The sequence below is a fragment of the Stomoxys calcitrans genome, chromosome 5, assembly GCF_963082655.1.
Source record: "Stomoxys calcitrans chromosome 5, idStoCalc2.1, whole genome shotgun sequence".
Classification (NCBI taxonomy): domain Eukaryota; kingdom Metazoa; phylum Arthropoda; class Insecta; order Diptera; family Muscidae; genus Stomoxys; species Stomoxys calcitrans.
In genome coordinates, this window is record NC_081556.1 from 89,834,747 (window position 1) to 89,857,421 (window position 22,675).

Genomic DNA, 22,675 nt, shown 5'->3' on the forward strand with positions numbered 1-22,675 from the left:
AATCGAGATACCGGTCAATATGGCAGCTATATCCAAATCTGAACCGATCTGTGCCATATTGCAAAAGTATGTCGAGGGGCTAAATTTCGGCGACATCGGATAATAAATGCGCCTTTTATGGGGCCAAATTTTAAAATCGAAATATCGATCTATATGGCAGCTATATCCAAATATGGACTGATTTGAGCCAAATTGAAGAAGAATATCGAAGGGCCCAACAGAACTCACTGTCCCAAATTTCGGCGACTACGGATAATAACTGCGCCTTTTATGGGCCCAAAACCTTAAATCGAGAGATCGGTCAATATGGCAGCTATATCCAAATCTGAACCGATCTGGCCCACATTGAAGACGGATGTCGAAGGGCCTAACACAATTCGCTGTGCAAAATCGGATAGTAAATGTGGCTTTTATGGGCCGAAGACCCATAATCGGAGAATCGGTCTATATTGCAGCTATATCCAAATCTGGACCGACCGACAGCTCAATATCTCTATTTTTGAAGCCTGTAGCGTGATTTCAACAGACAGATGGACAGACGGATGGACATGGCTAAATCGTCTTAGATTTTTACTTTGATCAAGAACATATATGCTTTATAGGGTCGGAAATGGTTATTTCGATGTGTTGCAAACGGAATGACAAAATGAATATCCCCCCATCCTTCGGAGGTGGGTATAAAAAAACGCATTTTTAAGCCGATTTTACTGAAATTTGATTCACAGAGTTGCATTTGAGCCTTCGATATCTGTGTCAATTATGATCCAGATCGGACCATATCTGGATATAGCTGTCATATAGACTGATCTCGGGATTTGAGCCATTAACCACAATTTCACTGAAATTTAGCACAGAGTGTTGGAGGCCATCTTGACGCAAAGGCTAGCATATCCGCCTTTGAAGCCGCATGTGTGGGCTCAAATTCCAGGATGAACATCAGATAAATTGTCAACTGTAGTTATCCCTTTATTTGTGCTGAATACATATGTTAAGTATCCTGACATTTTAAAACTTCTCTACCAAGTGGTGTCATTATGATGCACGCCGTTCGGACTCCGCATAGAGAAGGAGGCCCCTTATCACTGAGCTTAAAATTTGATCTGACTTCATTGATTGACATGAGGGAAGTATAGCCTGTTCCTTAACGGAATGTTCTTGGGAAATTTAGTGGTAGTTTTATTAGGCCCCTCGATATCCTTGCTAAATTTAGTCCAGATCGGATCATAATTGGATAAAGCAGCCATATAGACCGATCTCCCGATAGGTCTTTCATCTATTTATAGCGTATTTATGATCCGATTTTGCTGAAACTTGGTACACTGAATTGTATTTGACTCCTTTATATCCTACCGGAATATGGAGCAAATAGAACCACATTTGGATATAATTGTCCTATATACTGATATCCCGATTTAAGCTACTTAGCCGGTACAGGTACGGTAAGTTACCCGATTTTGCTTCAATTTTAAACACTAAGGTGTTTTAAACCTCTCCGCATCCTTTCGGATATACACATATTCGTTTAACTAAGCAAATTGTGTTCCCTTCATTATCATACCACCCCACATTTAATGTTTATAGCAGAATATAGATTAGCAATATTATTCGCAGTACCTAATGATTGCTAAGGCATGTCCTTGCCACGCGCTTGCAATTAATGCTTCCGGTATTAGGCGCTTAAAAATGGCTATCTATTAGACCAAATGGATGTCAATGTTGGTGGCATTACATCAGGCTAAAAGGCAATAATGGCCAACACGCTACTTGGCCGTAAACAAAGAATGCAAACATTCAGCAAATAAATTCAAGTCATCAACAGAGGACGAAGACAGGAGGCAAAAATTACGCAAAAAAAAAACGATATTATGACAATAACATCATTGTCATAATCATTGTAGTCTTTGCCATTGTCATCATTGTCGTCAGAGTCATTTTTAAAACAATGATACTCGAGTTTAGTCATTGTCTGCATACATTTGGCTTTTGGTTATAAAACCAATTTAATTAATGTTCAAAAGCTAACAAAGGAATTGTGGTGCTATTCCTATCGGAAAACAATATCGATGCAGCATGGTGGTGGCAAAAGGAGTTTGGTAGTTGCCAAGAGTCCACACAAAAGGATAATTGTTTGCCTTGTTTGCAATTGATATTGGCGGTGCTGCATGAATAGTGGCCACTGGAGCATAGCATGTACACTTGGTGAAAATCAATTTGTATCTCTTGAATGTTATGGCCAAGGGACAAGTGAATGAAACCATTTTCTAAGAAAAAGTTCTCTGGCAATCACATGTCACACTTTCCGTCTTAGTTATGTTTGTCTTTTCCAAGAATACCTCATTCAAACGTCAGCTTAAGAGAAAACCCACATACTCATCGCTCTCTCACTCTCCATGAACTTACCCACAATGGTGGCAAATATCAGCACACCAGCCAAAAAGTCTGCCACCACAAATAAATATTCAGCATCATTTTCCGGCGTTGGCGTCTCTCCAATGGTCGTTAGTGTCAACGTGGACCAATAGAAGCTGTAGATGTACTGACGCTGCAATGTACTGTTGCGTTCCCCATTTAGGTTGTACACCCAATTATCGGTGCCGAAACCCAAGGCATAGCTGATGACAAAATACATGCAGGCATTCCAATGGATCAGCACCAAAATGGCCAACACCACTTTGCAGATGCGAAAGGCATTTGGATAACCTGTGGCAGTTTCGGTGCGATCGAACCACTCCCACATGCGAGGTAGTCTTAGCAGACGATTGAGTCGTACAATCACAGCACAGGGTAGGAAACTGGGGCCACATTTACTAGGCGGCCACCAGATGTAGGAGATGTCGGTGGGCAGCATGGACAGAATGTCGATGTACCAGCCTTTGTTTGTGAAATAATGACGGCGCAGTTTATAGGCATCTCGCACCAAAAGGCCCTGGTCCAAATAGCCTGTAAGAAAAATAAGAAATGGAATACAAAAAATCTTGAGAGTGTGTGGAAAACTAATTAGACTATGCGTTATGATTAAAGGTAAATGGCTTAAAATGGCTAAGAGGGAATTTATCACACAAGTAAAAGACAATTTCCAATTTTAACACATTGTAATGTCACAGCAGTGACAGACAAGGCCTTTGCCAGGAATCGAACCTACAACCCGCGGGTGACCAACACTTAATTAACACGAGAAAATTTTTAACAGAATCCATAATGGTGACTAACAAAAATTCGGTCCGTCTGAAGTAAGGTCGTCTTTATACCCACCACCGAAGGATGCGGGCATATTCATTTTGTCATTCCGTTTGCAACACATCGAAATATCCATTTCCGATCCTATCTTATTCGTATAGACTCAAAAACGGCTGAACCGATTATCTTGAAAAACGTAGGCTATACAATTTTTTGATATCGGGAGGGGGGCGGACCTTCACCCTTACCACAAAAGTACTACCCAAAAATAAAAGTGGACCGATCGGGACAATATGGGATTCAAATGAAAGGTATTCAAGGGTAGAGTACGAATAAAAAAAGTAGGGTCCATGTACCTGGAGGGCCGCCCCAGCCTAAAACCCTTTAAAATAGGTTTATTTGACGATCATGACAATATAGGGCTCAAATGAAAGGTATTCGGGAGTATATTACGAATATGTTCAGGAAGTAGGAATAGACTTTATAATTTAGTGATAACGGAAGGGGGCGGCCCCTTCACCGTTACCTCAAAAACACTACCCAAAGTCTAAAGTGGACCGATAAGGACAATCTGGGTATCAAATGAAAAGTATGTGGGAGTAGACAACGAATCTGGCATACAAATTCATGTCGAAGTATAGGGGGTCACCCCACCCCCACAAAAACGCTCAAAATTGGCCCATTAGCCAATCACGGATATATGGGACTCGGTTTGTTTGTCTCGCATAGACTGAAAAACGGCAGAACCGATTTTCTCGAAATTTTCGCATATTGTGAGGTTGGTCTGGAAAGAAACATAGGCTATATCATTTTTCGATATCGGAAGGGAGACGGACCCTCCCTTTTACGCCAAAAACACAATCCAATATCAAAAGTCGACCGATCGGGACAATATAGGTATCAAATGAAAGGTATTGGAGAGTAGAATACGAATATGGTATTACAATTAGATTCTAAGTACCCATCGGACCGCCCGAACACCAAAACTCCCTCAAACAGATATATTGGACGTTAATTTCAATATGAGGCTCAAATGAGAGGTATTCGGGAGTAGATTTCGAATCTGGCATACAAAATCAGATCGAAGTTTATGGGGTCACGCCACCCCAGAAGAACGCCATTAAACCCATTATGACTACTTAAAATTTTCCTAAATTGTGTAAGTTTGTTTCGAAGGAAATATAGGCTATATAATTTTTAGATATCGGGTGGAGGTGGACCCTCCCCCTTACACCAAAAACGAAAGTGGTCCGATGGACAAAACAAGAGTATCAAATAGCCCCGCCAACCCCAAAACTCCTCTTAACAGATATATTCAAAGTTCATGTCAATATGGGACTCAAATGCAAAGTATTAGGCTGTATATTACAAATATGGCATAAAACATTAGGTCCAAGTAATGGGAGGTCGCCCACCCCCAAATACCCCCAAATGTGCATATTAGCCGACCATGGCTATATGGGACTCAAATGAAAGGTATTTGGGGTAGATTACGAAGCACCCCCTAAACTGAACTTCATTATTCCGTTGGGAATAAAGAACGAATTTGATATCTATTGTCTGTGCAAAGTGTCGGTGTTTTGGGAGCCCCAAAACACCCTCCAGATGGTTCATATTTACCTGCCATGGCAATATGGGGCTCAAATTAAAGGGATTTGGAAGTGTAGTACGAATTTGATATCCATATTTGAGTCGAAATGTCTAAGCCCATCGAAGATGGGCTATATGGGACTATATCTTGATATAGCCCCAGTCTTAGGACCATAAACGACACATTGATCATCCAAGTTTGCTGAAATATGGGCAATGAGTTGTGTGAAGGCCCTTGATAACTTTCTTCAATTTGGCTCAGATCGGTCCAGATTTGGATATAGCTGTTATATTGACCGATCTGTCGATTTAAGGTTTTGAGCCCATAAAAGGCGCATTTATTGTCCGATATCGCCTAAATTTCGCACAGTGAGTTAAGTAAAGCCCCTCGACATATTTCTGCAATTTGGTTTAGATCGATTAAGATTTGCAAATAGCTGCCATATGGACCGATCCCTTTATTGTCCGATTTCGCCGAATTTCGGGACAGTGAGTTGTATTAGGCTCTTCGACATTTTTCTAATTTTTTTATTCAAGTTTTTTGCCTGTTAGGGCGAGATCATTAAATGTTAAAATTTTTGTTTGTTTCTGTTTCGAGACGAGCTCAATGATCGGAGATGCAAATGGAAAAGGAAATCCAAAGATAACAACACACACCAACCACTATGGGACTCGTTTCGTCTTTGGTTAGAAGACTTTTCAACCATATTAGGTGTGATGGCTTCAAGGGCCGTGCGTTGGTATGTTGTATTTGAATCGTAATCCGATTTCGCTGACATTTGACGCAGTGACTTATGGTAGGCTTACGATATCCGTATGGCAGCTAAAAAAAACCAATATTTTGATCTACAAAATTGAGCAATGACTTGTTTTTATCAGACCACTCAATATCCGTGTCGAATTTGGTCCAAATCGGAGCATATTTCGATATAGCTGCTATTGGGGCAATCGGACCATATTTCGATATAGCTGCTATTGGGGCATAGATTATGCATTTTGCACCGGATTATGACTAAAGGCTATTTACATATATACCCGAGTTGGTGGGTATCCAAAGTTCGACCCGGCCGAATTTAACGCCTTCTTTACTTGTTTTAAATACATGTAACATGTTTCTTGGAGGAGTGAGAAGGGACTCATCTGCCCCAAAAGTGACTTAATGGTCAGTTAAGAAAATGTTGGTTGATTTTTTAAATGCATAACAAAACAGCGATGACATTGAATCACCCTTCCGGGCAATTTTAAGCTGAAGCATATTCTGCAAACTTCTCATTATCCTTGAAATACTCAGCAAACTGCATTCGTTTTGTTTTTGAACGACTTTTTGATTGCTGTCGTTGACTTTTGCTCATTTCTGGTAATGACTTTCGGTACCACTGGCTGAGTTGAATACAAAATGCATTGTCCTCTCATGTCTTTTGTTCGTTTGGTGCAGTTATTCCATCATGAAAGACGTTTTCATTAGACGGCGATTGTAATAAGGATAATATCTGGCTAAGAGCAAAGGGTGACATTATGAAAACAGTTGTTTCGATATCCTTTTGGGTCTCCTCAACCAAATTGTCTTGTGGGGAATATTGCCAAAAAAAATGCATTATGACCTTCATTCGTTTTGGGGAAGCTTAGAATGGAGTGGAATTTAAACAAGAAAAAGTGTGCTAAGTCCGGCCGCGCCGAATCCAATGTACCCTCCATCATGGATAGCATTTGTTGTTTTTTTTTGCTCGGTATCTCTTCTTCAGGCAAACAAAGAATAAAAAATAAAAATTGTTATGCTATTGGGCTATATCAAGTTATAGCCTGATTTAGACCACAAGTTATAGCCTGATTTAGACCACAATTGAAATTGAATTGAAGCTTCTAAAGACCATAGTAGAAGTCATTGGGTAATATTTCAGTTCATTCGGACAAGAATTGCGCCTTGTAGGTGCAATTGTATTTAATCAGATTAGGTACCGATTTGCACCATACTTAGCATAGTTTTTATACCCTCCACCATAGGATGGGGGGTATACTAATTTCGTCATTCTGTTTGTAACTACTCGAAATATTCGTCTGAGACCCCATAAAGTATATATATTCTAGATCGTCGTGACATTTTATGTCGATCTAGCCATGTCCGTCCGTCTGTCCGTCCGACCGTATGTCCGTCCGTCCGTCTGTCTGTCGAAAGCACGCTAACTTCCGAAGGAAGCCGCTTGAAATTTTGCACAAATACTTCTTATTAGTGTAGGTCGGTAGGTTGGTATTGTAAATGGGTAAATGGGTAGGTTGGTATTGTAAATGGGCCATATCGGTCCATGTTTTCATATAGCTGCCATATAAACCGATCTTGGGTCTTGACTTCTTGAGCCTCTAGAGAGCGCAATTCTTATCCGATTGGAATGAAATTTAGCATGACAAGTTTTTTTATGATATCTAATAACTGTGCCAAGTATGGTTCAAATCGGTTCATAACCTGATATAGCTGCCATATAAACCGATCTTGGGTCTTGACTTCTTGAGCCTCTAGAGTGCGCAATTCTTATTCGATTGGAATGAAATTTTGCACGACGTGTTTTGTTATGATATCCAACAATTGTGCCGAGTATGGTTCAAATCGGTCCATAACCAGATACAGCTGTCATATAAACCGATCTTGGGTTTTGACTTCTTGAGCCTCTAGAGTGCGCAATTCTTATCCGATTGAAATGAAATTTTGCATGACGAGTTTCGTTATGATATCCAATAACTGTGCCAAGTATGGTTCAAATCGGTTCATAACCTGATATAGCTGCCATATAAACCGATCTTGGGTCTTGACTTCTTGAGCCTCTAGAGTGCGCAATTCCTATCCGATTTGAATGAATTTTTGCATGACGAGTTTCGTTATGATATCCAATAACTGTGCCAAGCATGGTTTAAATCGGTTCATAACCTGATATAGCTGCCATATAAACAGATCTGGCGACTTGACTTCGTGAGCTTCTAGAGGGCGCAATTCTCATCCCATTTGGCTGAAATTTTGTACAACGGCTTCTCTCATGACCTTCTACATGGTCTGAATCGATCAATAGCTTGATACAGATCCTATATAGTCCCTTCAGATATCACAAAAATTAAGTACCCATCAATATTTCGAAGTGTTGCAAATGGAATAACAAAATATGTATGTTTCCATCCTATGCTGGGGGTGAAAACAAGGAAATAAGAACTTGAGTCCTTGCATTTAAATATTATTTATCCGTATGACATATTACAGTCTGTCATCAATCAATTTTTTATTTCGTAACTATTGTCACCAAAAATTGGATTATGGTGAAATTAAAAGTTAAATGGCATCGACTTACCTTCATGCATATGGACGAGTGTATCCATTAAATAGATAAAATCACATAAATAATCTAGTGTATACCAAACGGGTGTTGCCCTCTGATTGATCTCCCAGAAAACGGCACGACCCACTACAAATATGATATTATATAACACAGCTAATGAGACAACTGCCAGCCACTGTAAATGGAAATGGGAGAAATTAGGCATTCCATAATCACGTGAGATCTCATGAGATATATTTACCCGATAGTGTGACTGTAGAGAAGGATTCACCGACAAACGATTGCACAGCCTACTCGAGCCGCGTATTTCACATGCTGGTCCCGCTTCCGCTGTGGCGCTCTCATTAGTCGTACTGACTTGTGTGGAGGCTGGTTGTTTTTCATTTTTATCGGCGTTGGTATTGTTGGAGAAACGTTCCACAAACCAATCGGGTGGCTTGGGACGATTTCGTTTGGTTAGTCGTTGGCGCAGGGCATTTAATGTGCGACGTAGTGTTGAGGGTTTGGAGCGTTTCGTTTGGTCCTGTCAAAGAAAATACAAGAAAATTTAGAACGTATCAGTCAAAGCGACTATTGACAATAAAATTACACAAATGTATGGAATAATTGGAACATTTTTGTCAGCCTTTAAAGAGAATTTAGATTGTTTTTAAAACTATTTTCAAAACCAAAAAATTAGAAAAAAAACTCCACAGGGATTAGAGGTGATCCACTATGGATTCAGAAAATGTTAGCCCATTCTGATATCACAATAGCAATAGACCTTCGTTGCTATTCGAACCTACGACCCCAGCACTATCAAATCGTGGTCGCAACCTATTGTGCTGCCGAGGCGCTTTCAATACCAATATTATTTTTAACAAGTAAGAGCGTGCAAAGTTCGGCCGGGCCGAATCTTATATACCCTACACCATGGATCGCATTTGTAAAGTTCTATACGCGGTATCACTTTTTAGGCAAACAAAGAATATTGAATAAGAACTGTTATGCAATTGGAGCCATATCAAGATATAGTCCTATTCGGACCATAAATGAATGTTGAACATTGTAGAAGTCATTGCGTAATATTTTAGTTGAATCGGAAAAGAATTGCGCTTTGTAGGAGCAAAATCGGGAGATCGGTTGATATGGGACTTGTATCAAGCTATAAATCGATTCCGACCATAATAAACACGTATGTTGAAGGTCATGAGGGAAGCCGTTGTACTAAATTTCTGCCAAATCGGATGAGAATTGCCCCCTCTAGAGGCTCAAGAAATCAAGACCCAAGATTGATTTATATGGCAGCTATATCGAACATGGACTGATTTGACCCATTTACGATCCCAACGGACCTACATTAATAAAAAGTATTTGTGGAAAACTTCAAGCGCCTAGCTTTAGTCCTTCGTATGTTAGCGTGGTTTCGACAGACCGACGGACAGACGGGCAGACGGACGGACGGACAGACGGACGGACGGACGGACAGACAGACGGACGGACAGACGGACGGACTTAGAATGACATGACGATCAAGAATATATATACCTTGTGGTGTCTCACACGCATATTTCGTGGTGATACAAACAGAATGACGAAATAAGTATACTCCCATCCTGTGGTGGAGGGTATAAATACAACAAATTTTTCCAAAAAAACTTATACTACTTCTATATTTCCTATATATAAAAATCAGCTTGTGTTTGTTTGTTTGTGTGTTTCTTATAGACTCATAAACGGCTGAACCGATTTTCTTGAAATTTTCACAGATGGTGCATAATGATCCGGTGGTGAAAATAGGGTACTACATTTTGTGATATCTGAAGGGGGGCGGACCTTTCTCCTTACCCTTATTTTCGGAAATGCCAGATCTCGGAGATGGGTGGTGGGATTTAAGCAAAATTTTTTGTGCTCTCATATAGTACCCTAAAAATAAAAAATTGGTGTCCAAATATTGGATGGGTACCTAGGAGAACCGCCCCACCCTAAATTCTACCAAACATATATTTACACCAATCACGACAATAAGGGACTCAAATGAAAGGTATTTAAGATCAGAAAACTTATCTGATATCCAATTGTCGGACCAAGTGTTTGGGGGACCACGCCAACCCCCAAAACACCCCTTAATCGGATATATTTACCGACCAAGGCAATATGGGACTCAAATGAAAGGTATTTGCGAGTAAAATACGAATCTGATATCCAAATTTGGGACAAAGTTTCTGGGGGTCCGCCCCTTTTCCAAAACACCTCCCAAACAAGACTTATTTACTTAACATGGCAATATGGGGCTTAAATTAGAGGCACTTGAGTGTAGAATACGAATCTGACATCCAGATGTGGGACCAAGTGTTTAGGGGGCCGCCACTTCCCAAAAACATCCCCCAAAGCGGACAAATTTACGACCATAGCAATATGGGGCTCAAATGAAAGGTCTTTGGGAGTAAAGCACGAATCTGATATCAACATTCGGGAAAAGTGTCTATGGGGCCACCCCATAACACCACCCAAATAGGAAGTATTTGCAGACCATTGCAATATGAGGGTCAAATAAGAGGTATTTTAGAGTAGAACACGAATCTGATATATATTTTCAAAGCCAAGTCACTGAGTGACCGTCCCATCCCCCAATACACCCCCCAAACTGGTCATGTTTGCCTACTATGAATCTGACATCAAAATTCGGGACCAACTGTCTAAGGGACATCCCACCACCATAACAACCCCCAAGTATGACGTATTTGCTCACAAAGACAATTTAGGTCTTCAAGATAGTGGAGCTCGATATTAATAGTTTTTAGGGCCCATACCCCAAACCGCACATATTTGCTGGCCTTTTTAATAATGGGTTTAAGTGAATGGTATTTGAAATTAGAAAACGAATTTGATATCCAATTTTGAGTCCAATAGCAATATGGGGTTCAAATATATGAGAATAGAACACGTTGTTGATATATTTTCAGGGCATAGTGTATTAAGGGCATCACCCTTTCCCCAAAACACCTCCCATAGGGTAAACATTTTTCAACCATGCCAATATGTGGCTCAAAGGTATTTGTGGTTAGAAAACGAATTTGGTAACCAATCTTGGGGTCATATGTTTGCGGGACGCCTCATCCTGTAAACTCCCCTCAAAACCAATTCCAATATGGGGTTTAAAAAAATGGTATTTCAAAGAAGAGCACGATGCTGATATTTTTTCAGGGCCAAGAGACCAGCTCACCCCCGAAAACATCCGTAAATCCGACATCACGAGAATATAGGGCTGTACACTTTACATCCAAACTTAAATTCGCAGACCAATTAAGATCATATGGGATTCAGATAAAGGCACTTATATTGTTAAACTCTTAGTCAATCGATATACTATTTTTGTAGCATAGTATAACACTAAAAGCTCTTTAATTGTCGAAAATAAATATTTGTTCCATATAAAGTAAAAGAAGGCGCAGCGGAGCGGGCCCGGTGCAGCTAGTATTACTTCAAACTTCGGGCGGTGCCGACTGCATAATAACCTACACCTACCCTACAGGTACAATGTACGAGCTATATCCAATTCTGAACCAATTTTGGACCACGGCGGATGGTTTCAGATGGTTTATTAAATTTCAAGAAAATATGTACTGTAATAACTACGGTTGACAAATGACAACATTATTGCAAATTACCCAAAACATGACGAATATATATATATGGGAGCTATATCTAAATCTGAATCAATGGGTCAATCTCTCTTCTTTCTGGGTGTTGCAAACAAATGCCCTAAACTGTATCACAGTAGTGGTGTAGGGTATAACTAATAACACTTTAGCACTGCCAATAATTACATATATCAAGCTCAGTGGCTTAGCTACACTTTGTGACACTTTTCTGAATATTGAATTTTGCGATTACTTCGTTATCTCTGCATTCCAAGACCAGCAGTCACATCAATGAACTTGACGTCAGTATTAATCACATTCACACCCACACCACAACCACACACTCAAATGCACAGATCCTTTTTCTATCCATGTATTCAATCGAATTAAGCTGAAGGATTACAGCAGTAGTACCATTGGCATTAAGTGTTCGTCTAGGTGAATGTCAACAGGCTGTCAATGTTTTGTAACAAATATTCGCATAGGTTAACCTCATGCCGATAGAGCAGCTTGTTGAGGTCAAAAAAGGATGTAGTATAGAATGTGCTCTAATGTTAGAAAAGTCCGTTACTTAACAACTATTTCAATGTAATAGCTATTAGAAAAATGTAATATGAACTTTTAGTAGTACGAATTAATCGGATAATCCATAAGAATGGAACTTAGTTTTCCGAGCTATAGTTTGCTATACATTCCAACTAGGATTTTCGCCAGCTTTTGGTTTTTTACGCTAAATCAAGGGATAGAAAGGTTGAATACAGAATGTATAATGATGTTGTATAATGAGGGCGCTCATAAAACAAATCGTCGCAAAGTTCGTCGAAACCGGTGATATACATGGGTGCTATATCAAGAAGTGGACCTATATTGTCCGGAGAGCAAATTAAATTTGTTTGGCCCTGTTCCTTAATGGAATGTTCATGGGCAAAATTAGCAATTTGCAAATTTTATTTTTAAGCGCACAGAAAGTAAATCTTGATTTTAAATTCCATGCAGTTTGAAATGGCAAACTAAAACAATTTTCCAAAATCTATACGTTGTATATCGTTCTTAGCATATAAATCGGTCTTTAATTTAATTTTTTGAGAGCATTCGATTTCAAAACATTTTTACCTAGTAGGTTTAAGCATCTGCCAACCAAGTTCTATTTTTACTTTATGCCCATTTAAATAGGTCAAATGATTTTAATATTAGCTTTCGGTACAGCCTTATAACCAGGGTATGCCAATTTACCTAATTTAATATTTATTTTATTCATAAGTGCTACAAGGCAAGAACCATAATACAAAAGTCTTGACATTTAATACTCCATTGAGAGGAATTGCTTGTGGAAATAATAAAACAAGTCCTTGAATAAATGCCATAAACCACTTTTAAAGGACACAACTTACGTTGGTCGACTTGCTTCATCTGGCGGCCTACATAAATGGTTGACACATTTATTTAAGTTATTTGGTCTCTTTTGAAATATTTATTTTCAGTTTATATCGTATGTCTATGGAAATGGATATTAGCTAATATAAGTAATAACTCGTTAAGTTCGGTCTGGCTGAAACTTATATTACTATGAAATCTCATATGCACTGAACAATTTTTTGTTTTAAACTTCAAGATGCTAGCCAAAGATAAGCCGACTCAAATTAAAGAAGATTAAATTTGCAACTAACTTTTAAAGGAAACAATTCATTTGATCAAATATATTTTCCTTGATATTAAAGATTATTAATTTTAAATGGTATGTTAGGTTAGCCACGATGCCACAAAGGCATCAGGTGTAGCATTAAATTCAGTGCATCAGATGGTGTCGTCCTCAGTATTGATGTTATGAACAACCAAGTCATCCTTTGGATCCGTCTGAGTATTGACAGCAGGTGAATTATTGAAGCCACCAGACCACAACTCCTGTAATCCTATAGGTTAGACAATATATACCCAGTGCATGATTCGCGGCTTCAACCCCCCAACTTTGCCAATAGCTCACTTGCAGGTATATAGTAGAAGAGTTGTCTTTCTTGCCCTTTCTACAATGTAGGATTTGAAGTTCAATTTCCTGTCCAGCTGAACACTCAGGTATTTTGCGATCTCAGTAAATGGAACATTCTCTCCTCTCAATGTGGCAGGTGCTACTATAGGTAACTTGTCTCTCCTGCTTAAAAAAACTACTAATGTCTTGCACTATTTTATGCCTAGACCAACCCCGGTAGCCCTTATTGCTGTCGCGCGTAGTGCGTATCTTCTAGAGTGCTGGGAAACTTTGTATATCTCTAAGAGTGCTGGGAAACTTTCCCCTAACGGCATTAGCCAAGTCATCAGCATTACTTTCTTTTCCTCCAGAGACAATAATATATTGATAATGGCTATATTCCAAAATAGAGGAGGACTAAGGAAACAACAAATAAAAACGTGCTAAGATCGGACGGACCGAATCTTGGGAACCCACCAAGATTCGGTCTGTATTATGCTAAAAATTTATACATAATAAATTAAGTTGTAGGGCATAATTTTATTCTACATACCAAAGTTTCTAGGAACCGAACAAGGATGATCGAGAGACCGGTGTATATGGGAGCTCTGTCAGGTTATCGACTGATTTGGACCGTATTTTGCACAGTTGTTGGAAGTCATAACAGAACACAACATGGAAAATTTCAGCCAAATCAGACCAAAATTGCGGCTTGTAAGGACTCAAGTCAAGTCAAATCCGGGGATCGGTTTATATGGGAGCTACATTTGGTTAAATACCGATTTGGGCCGTACATGGCATAGTTGTTAAAAGTCCTCACAAAACACTACTTGCCCAATTTCAGCCAAATTGGATCAAAATTGCGGCTTGTAAGGGCTCAAGAAGTCAAATCGGGCGAACGGTTTATATGGGAGAAGAAATTTGGGGCAGTGAGTTGCGCTAGGCCCTTTGACATCATTCTTCAATTTGGTTCAGATCGATTCAGATTTGGCTATAGGTGCCTTATAGACCGGTCTCTTGATTTAAGGTCTTGGTCCCTAAAATTCGCATTTATTTTCCGATTTCGCCGAAACTTTAGACAGACAGTTGCCTTAGGCCCCTTAAAATTTGTCTGTCATTTGGCCAAGATCGGTCCAGACTTGGATATAGCGGCCATATAGACCGATCTTTCGATTTAAGTTCTTGGACCCATAAAAACATATTTGCAGACCGAGTTCTTCGAAATTTGGAACAGTGAGTTGCGTTAGAGCCTTCGGCATACTTGTTGAATTTAGCTCAGATCAGTTCAGATTTGGACATGGCCGCCATATACACCGATCTTTCGATTTAAGATTTTGGGCCGTTAAAGGCGCATTTATTGTCCCATTTCGCCGAAATTTGGGACAGTGAATTATATTAGGGCCATCAACATTCTTCTTCAATTTGATTGATCTGTCGATTTAAGGTCATGGGCAAATAAAAGACGGATTTATTGCCCGATTTCGCCGAAATTTGGGACAGAGAGTTGTGTTAGGCTATTCGATATTCCTCTTTTATTTGGTCGATTTTGTTCAGATTTGGATATAGCTCCCATATTGACCGATCTGCCGATTAAGGGTCTTTGGCCCATAAAAGCAGCATTTATAATCCGATTTCGCTGAAACTTTAAACAGTGAGCTGTTTTACGCCTTCCATCATTGCACCTTAATATGGTCCAGATCGGACGATATTTAGATATACAATAAATGGCATAAAGACCGCTCTGCCGATTGATGGTTCTAAGCTCATAAAAGCGCAATTATTATCCGAAACAGTGTGTTGATTTAAAACTCCCGATATCCGACTTAAGTGTTGTTTAGATTTGACTACAATTGGATATATCTGCCATATATATCGATCTAACGATTTAGGCTCTTAACCCGATATAATCCGTAATTATTATCCGATTTCGCTGAAATTTTAAATAGTGATTTGATTAAAGCCTCCCGAGAGGCGGCTCTAATATGGTTCAGATCGGTCTTTATTCAGATAGAGCTGCCATATAGACCGGTCTACAGATTAAAATTTTTAACCTCATAAAAACTGCATCCTCCGTCATCCGACCAGCTTATGGTCTAGATCAGACTTTTTTAGGTATAGCTGTCATATAGACCGATCTTTCATTTATCCCATTAAAAGCGGATTTGTGATCCGATTTCACTGAAACTGTGACTTGTTTAATAGTTCTCGGGACCTGAATCATATATGATCCGGACCAGCTCCCAGTTGCAAATTAATATGGATGTGGTAGTAGAGTTGTTATAAAGGAGGATGGTTAACATATCCATGGTGGTGGGTATCCAAAGTTCGGCACGACCGAACTTAACATGTTTTTCATATTTTACTTCATATATCCCCTTGGCACATGCAATTTTTTCCTTTTTGCACCAAACAATATATGTAGCCTCCACAGCAAAGCATTGTAAACTTTGTCATCAATCCAAATCATGCATCGAAATGAAAATCGAATCGGCCGGGCCGAACTTTGGATACCCACCACATCGGGTATATATGTAAACCACCTTTCGTCAAAATCCGGTGAAAAATACATACATATACATACCCCATAGCAGCTACATCGAAATACGTTACGACTTGGAATAAATACTAATAAGTACTAGTCATTGTGTATAATAAAATATGGTTCTTATAGCTATATTTAAAAATAAACCGATCTGAACCATATACGACACGAATGTCGAGAAGCCTAACATAAGTCACTGTGTCAAATTTCAGTGAAATCGTATTATAAATGCGCGCCTTTTATGAGCCCAAAACCTTAAATCGAGAGATCGATCTACATGGCAGCTATATCCGTATCTGGACCGGTCTAGACCAAATTGAAGAAGAATGTCAGAGGGCCGAACACCACTCACTGTCCCAAATTTCGGCGACATCGGACAATAAATGCGCCTTTTATTGACCCTAAATCTAATATCGAGAGACCGGTCTATATGACAGCTATATTCAAATCTGGACCGATCTTGGCCAAATTAAAGAAGGATCTCGAAGGGCCTAGCACAACTCACTGAACCAAATTATGGCGACATCGGAAAATAAATGCGCCTTCTATGGTCCCAAAACCTTAAATTGAAAGATCGGCAGTTATATCAAAATCTGGACCGGTATGGACTTAATTGAAGAAAGGTGTCAAGTAGCCTTACACAACTCACTGTCCCAAATTTCAGCAAAATCGAGTAATAAATGTGATTTTTTATGGGCTTAAGACCCATAATCGGAGGATCGGTCTATATTTGGGGCTATATCAAGATATAGTTCGATAGAGCCCATCTTCGAACTTAACCTGCTTATAGACAAAAAAAGGATCTGAGCAAAGTTTCAGCTCAATATCTCTATTTTTAAAGACTGAAGGGTGATTTCAACAGACAGACGGACGGACATGGCTAGATCGTCTTAGATTTTCACGCTGATCAAGAATATATATACTTTAAAGGGTCGGAAATGGATATTTCGGTGTGTTGCAAACGGAAAGACAAAATGAATATAACCCCATCTTTCGGTGGTGGGTATAAAAATCGAATATCCCTTGAACTTATTTGTAGGAATTTTTGAGTACTATCCAGCAAAAGAATTTTGAAAATCGGACCACTAATAAAGAATTTGTAACCCGCACAGTTATTCGAAATGCCAATGTGACCGACTTAAGGACCCTGCCAAGAGGCGCCCGAATACCTAGGGCTTTGAGCCTTTGCACATAATCTCGATTATACCTCAGCTCTAACCGTTTGAAATTTAAGAGAGTCATCTCCATCCGTTCTCAAATGTTATTCTATGGACTAGTTTTTTTTCGATTCTATCCCACTGTGCAGCGTTACACAAAATCAAAATTAAACTGACTAAATTCGTGATGTTCTGTCCACCATTCATATGTTAATATAAGAACAGTAACGGAAATACGCTCAAACAAAAAATATAATAAAAATCATATGAGTAAAACAGTGGACTCTTAAAGACATGTCCTGAGAAGGCTCACTGATGTTGGGCACTATGTAGACAGGCCGTTGGCTCGATATGGAGCCTGAATCCGAGGATATTCCACTGGCTCTACAGGAGCGTGATTAGACCAATACTTACTTACGCCTCAGTAGTTTGGTGGACTGCTATGGAGAAAAAGTGCAACATAAGGACCACACAACAGGTTCAGAGAAAATGATGTCTTAGCATAGGCGGAGTGATGAGGACAACGCCCACTAGGACACTGGAGACTATTCTATATAACCGAACTATTGACATACAGATAAAGTATGAGGCAGCCGCTACGGCTATGAGACTTAAGGCGATGGGAGAATGAATTGAGGATCAGAGCAGCTCACACCATCGCGGTATAATCGAGGCGACGATAGGAAACCTGGAAGGAAGCGAAGAGGTTTCCGAGCGGATACCTGAGATGAACCTTGAAGTCGAGTGCGAGGCACTGTTGCCATCGGCACAGTCTTGGATTTACGGAACCCTAGTATTGCTATCCGGAAGATCATGTTACACGGATGGATCAAAGCTAAAGGACAAAGTTGGCCGGGGGGTCTACATTGAGAACCCAGGAGACTGAGATCTGTTTTAGACTGCCTGACCATAATACGGTCCTGCAGGCGGAGATCCGGGCGATCACGGAATGCGGGAAGTGGTGCGGTGCTAACGCGAGGACGTCGAGTGTGAGCACCGACAATAACAACCAGGACGGTAAGGTCATGAACAGTCTTGCAGTGTAAGAAGGAGATTAACGCCTTCTCTGAGGGTGGGAAAATACGCATCGTTTGGGTGCCGGGCCATAACGGAGTAAGGGCAAATGAAAGGGCAAACGATTTGGCAGTGAAGGCCAGAGGACTGCAGTCAATAAACTTGGTTAAACCGAAGCCTTTCTTGTCGACGCAGACCGAGTTAAGGAAATGGGCGACAAATGCCCATGCAACATTGTGGAACAGCGAAACGGTCGGTAGGAAGGCGAAAATCCTATGGGGGATCCAGATCGTGAGAAGTCGAGCCTATTACTGAAAGGAAGCAAGAAGGAGTCCAGTATATCTATTGGTATCACAACGGGTCACATAGGACTACGACCTCACTTATGTAAAATCGGTGCGACAAGTGATAGCATGTGTAGGGCATGTGGGGGAAGATGGTGAGACGTTGGAGCATTTCATTTGTCATTGCCCGGCTTTCGCGTCAAACAGATACCGGCACTTAGGTGTAAACACAATACCAGACATGAACCAACATAGGGGAGTGGTATTGAAAACAATTAAGGATTTTCTAAGTAGCACGGAATTCCTAACTTAAGATTTTCTTTTCAGACGTTACTTTATAGTTTTTATACCCCCTACAATAGGATGGGGGTATACTAATTTCATCATTCTGTTTCTAACTACTCGAAATATTCGTCTGAGACCCCATAAAGTATATATATTCTTGATCGTCGTGACATTTTATGTCGATCTAGCCATGTCCGTCCTTCCGTCTGTCCGTCCGACTGTACGTCCGTCTGTCCGTCCGTCTGTCCGTCCGTCTGTCCGTCCGTCTGTCCGTCCGTCTGTCCGTCCGTCTGTCCGTCCGTCTGTCCGTCCGTCTGTCCGTCCGTCCGTCTGTCTGTCGAAAGCACGCTAACTTTCGAAGGAGTAAAGCTAGCCGCTTGAAATTTTGCACAAATACTTCTTATTAGTGAAGGTTGGTTGCTATTGTAAATGGACCATATCGGTCCATGTTTTGATATAGCTGCCATATAAATCGATCTTGGGTCTTGACTTTTTAAACCTCTGGAGTGCGCAATTCTTATCCGATTGGAATGAAATTTTGCACGACGTGTTTTGTTATGATATCCAACAACTGTGCAAAGTATAGTTCAAATCGGTCTATAACCTGATATAGCTGCCATGTAAACCGATCTTGGGTCTTGAGTTCTTGAGCCTTTATAGGGCGCAATTCTTATCCGATTTGAATGAAATTTTGCACGAAATATTTTGTTATGCTATCCAAAAACTGTGTCGAGTATGGTTCAAATCGGTCCATGTTTTGATATAGCTGCTATATAAACCGATCATGGGTCTTGACTTCTTGAGCCTCTAGAGGGCGCAATTCTCGCGCGATTTGACTGAAATTTTGCACTTAGTGTTTTGGTATCGCTACCAACAACTGTGTTCAAATCGGTTCATAATCTGGTGTAGCTGTCATATAAACCGATCTTGGATCTTGACTTCTTGAGCCAATAGAGCGCCAAATTCTCATCCGATTTGGCTGAAATTTTGCATGAGGTGTTTTGTCAAGTCAAGTCAAATGCTTCATGCGTAGTAACTGTAATTGCAGTTGCGGACAATAAGTGAGAGGCCGGGCGGCACCGCCTCTTGCTTAAATACTGAGTGCCTTTGATGCTCGATATGCAAATTTGAACAATTTCACAAATCTCAAAAATCAAATCTGATTCAATTTTAAGCTCAATGATAAGGGACCTCCTTTTTATAGCTGAGTCCGAACGGCGTGCCGCATAGCGACACCTCATTGGGGAGAGATTTTACATGGCAAAGTACCTCAAAAATGTCGCAGGCTTTAAGAGGGGATAACCACCGCTGAAAATGTTGCTGGTGGTCCTGCCATTATTCGAAACCAGGCGGACATGCTAACCTCTGCGCTACGGTAGCCTCCGCTTGATTTGGTTAGGCGAATTATTGGCGCCTTTGACTTCCAATAACTATGCTTAGTACGGCGCAAATCGGCACATAACCTTATACAGCTGTCATATAAACCCACCTGGCATATGGACTTCTTGAGCCTCTAGACATACATGTTAAATATGGTCTGAATCGATCTATAGCTTGATACAGCTCCCATATAAACCGATCTTCCGATTTTGCTTCTTAAACCCCTACAAGGTGCAATTCTTATCCGAATGGACTGAACTATTACACAATGACTTTTGCAATGTTTAGCATTCAATTCATTTATGGTCCGAATCGGTCTACAACTTTATATAGCTCCAATAGCATTACAGTTCTTATTCATTATTCTTTGTTTACCTATAAAGAGATACCGCACAAAGAACTCGACAAATGCTATCCATGTTGGAGGGTATATAAGATTCGGCTCAGACGAACTTAGCACGCTTTTACTTGTTTTATTTGTTACGTTTTGGCAGATCTTGGCTTCGTACTTTGCAGATAACCAAGGCATTTGGGGTTCGATTTTCATTTTGATGCATGATTTGCATTGTTGACAAAATTTTCTTTACTCTTAAAGTCATGCCCTCTATAGAGGCTATCGATAGTGGAAGGGTTAAGCACTTGTCTGATTAAGCAGATTTACACATTCACAACTTGTTGGGGGTTTTAAAGCGACTTAGGTGATTCAACGATAGAAACTAGAAAGGATCACAGAGCACACTTCTAAGTGATTCTAATGGCAGACTGGCAAATAAACCTATCCTAACCTATCGTAATAGCTGTGGAAGCTTTAACAGTTCGTGACCTAGAGGCCTAACTTGCATACTTTGCTTTAATGATGCCAACGTCTGGTAAATTTATGCATTTTTACTTTTTTTCCCATGGTTTTTGCATAACAATTTATCTGACTTTATGACGTTTTTATGGTCAACCATTTATACAAGGTTTTATTTTTGACGTCATAAAAATTATTCCACAACAGCGTTCGAATATTTAACTTTTCTGTTGTGTCATAATTACTTACCTACTTTTGTATACAACTAATTAAAATTAAAATTAAATTAAGTTATGTAAACAAGTTAAAAACCTTAAAATAGAGCATATTTACCAATTCATTATGACCGGTGATTGCGGCAATATCGATGGCCTGCACCATGATAAATGAGGCAATATTGGTTCGCGTTAGCTTGTGATGTCATGCAGATTGCAATTTATTTTTATTTTCAATGCAATTGTTTCCTGATCGTCGGCGGATTATGGAACCAGCTTTTGGGGGTCATATTGAAAGATTTTCAATTATTTCATTGATATCGATGAAGCATGTGTCTGTTTTCACTATTTATCCACGATTTACACTGCTGATTATTTTAAGCGAATACTATAAAGAATTGACTGTGACATTGCAATGGAGAATTATTGAAACAACATTGCGGGCTATTGAGTGAAACCAAAAAGCCATTCATTGATGAGTATGTGGTTTTGAAGAGATATTTAAATTTGTTATGGATGTGTATTTTTTTACATTTCATATGTTTTTTTTTTTTCAATTTAAAAGTATATTTTTACATATTTTTTTTTAATATTTTAAATTAGGGATTTTAATACTGAATTTGTCAGTTTGCAACTGATGACCAACAACTTGTGTTTTTTTTCTTTCTAATTGTTATTTGATTCAAAAAACTCATTAGAATTCAATGCGAGTTGCGTTAACGTGTTGTTTTTTTTCGGTCGCGTCTGTGTTCAGGAATACATCAAGGAATTGGTAAGCTATGCTGACATAAATACACATTGCGTATCATACTTGTGACTGCCAAGTCGTTATTTTTATCCCCTTCACCATAGGATGGGGTATACTAATTTCGTCATTCTGTTTGTAACTCCTCGAAATATTCATCTAAGACCCCATAAAGTACAATATATATGTTCTTGATCGTCAATACATGTTAAGTCGAACTAGCCATATCCATCCGTCTGACTGCCGAAAGCACGCTAACTTTCGAAGGAGTAGAGCTGCTTGAAATTTTGCACAAATACTTCTTATTGGTTTAGGTCGGTTGGCATTGAAAATGGGCCATATCAGTCCATGTTTTGATATAGCTGCCATATAAACCAATGTGGAATCTTGACTTCTTGGGCCTCTAGAGGGCCCAATTCCTATCCGATTTGGCTGAAATTTCGCATGACGTGTTTCGATATGACGTCCAACAACTTTGCCAAGTACGGTTCAAATCAGTCCATAACCTGATATAGCTGCCATATAAACCGATCTGGGGTCTTGACTTCTTGAGCCTCTACAGGAAGCAATTCTTATCCTATTTGGCTGAA

The 22,675-nt window shown here is 39.7% G+C and overlaps 1 protein-coding gene across 2 annotated transcripts in view; it reads right to left on the bottom strand.

The window, feature by feature from the left end:
• LOC106090426 (cyclic nucleotide-gated cation channel subunit A) overlaps positions 1-22,675 on the bottom strand; it is a 145,174-nt gene that overhangs the window by 17,691 nt on the left and 104,808 nt on the right. Inside the window, exons 1-4 of one of the 2 annotated variants that reach the window (XM_013256597.2) lie at positions 21,459-21,786; positions 8,326-8,607; positions 8,097-8,259; positions 2,401-2,940 (exon numbers count right to left, since the gene is read on the bottom strand). In XM_013256597.2, coding sequence (XP_013112051.1) covers positions 2,401-2,940; positions 8,097-8,259; positions 8,326-8,607; positions 21,459-21,506 — 1,033 coding nt within the window. In that variant the 5' untranslated portion in view covers positions 21,507-21,786. Of the gene's footprint in view, positions 1-2,400; positions 2,941-8,096; positions 8,260-8,325; positions 8,608-21,458; positions 21,787-22,675 lie in introns of those variants that run through there. The other variant, XM_013256596.2, reaches the window with a different exon arrangement.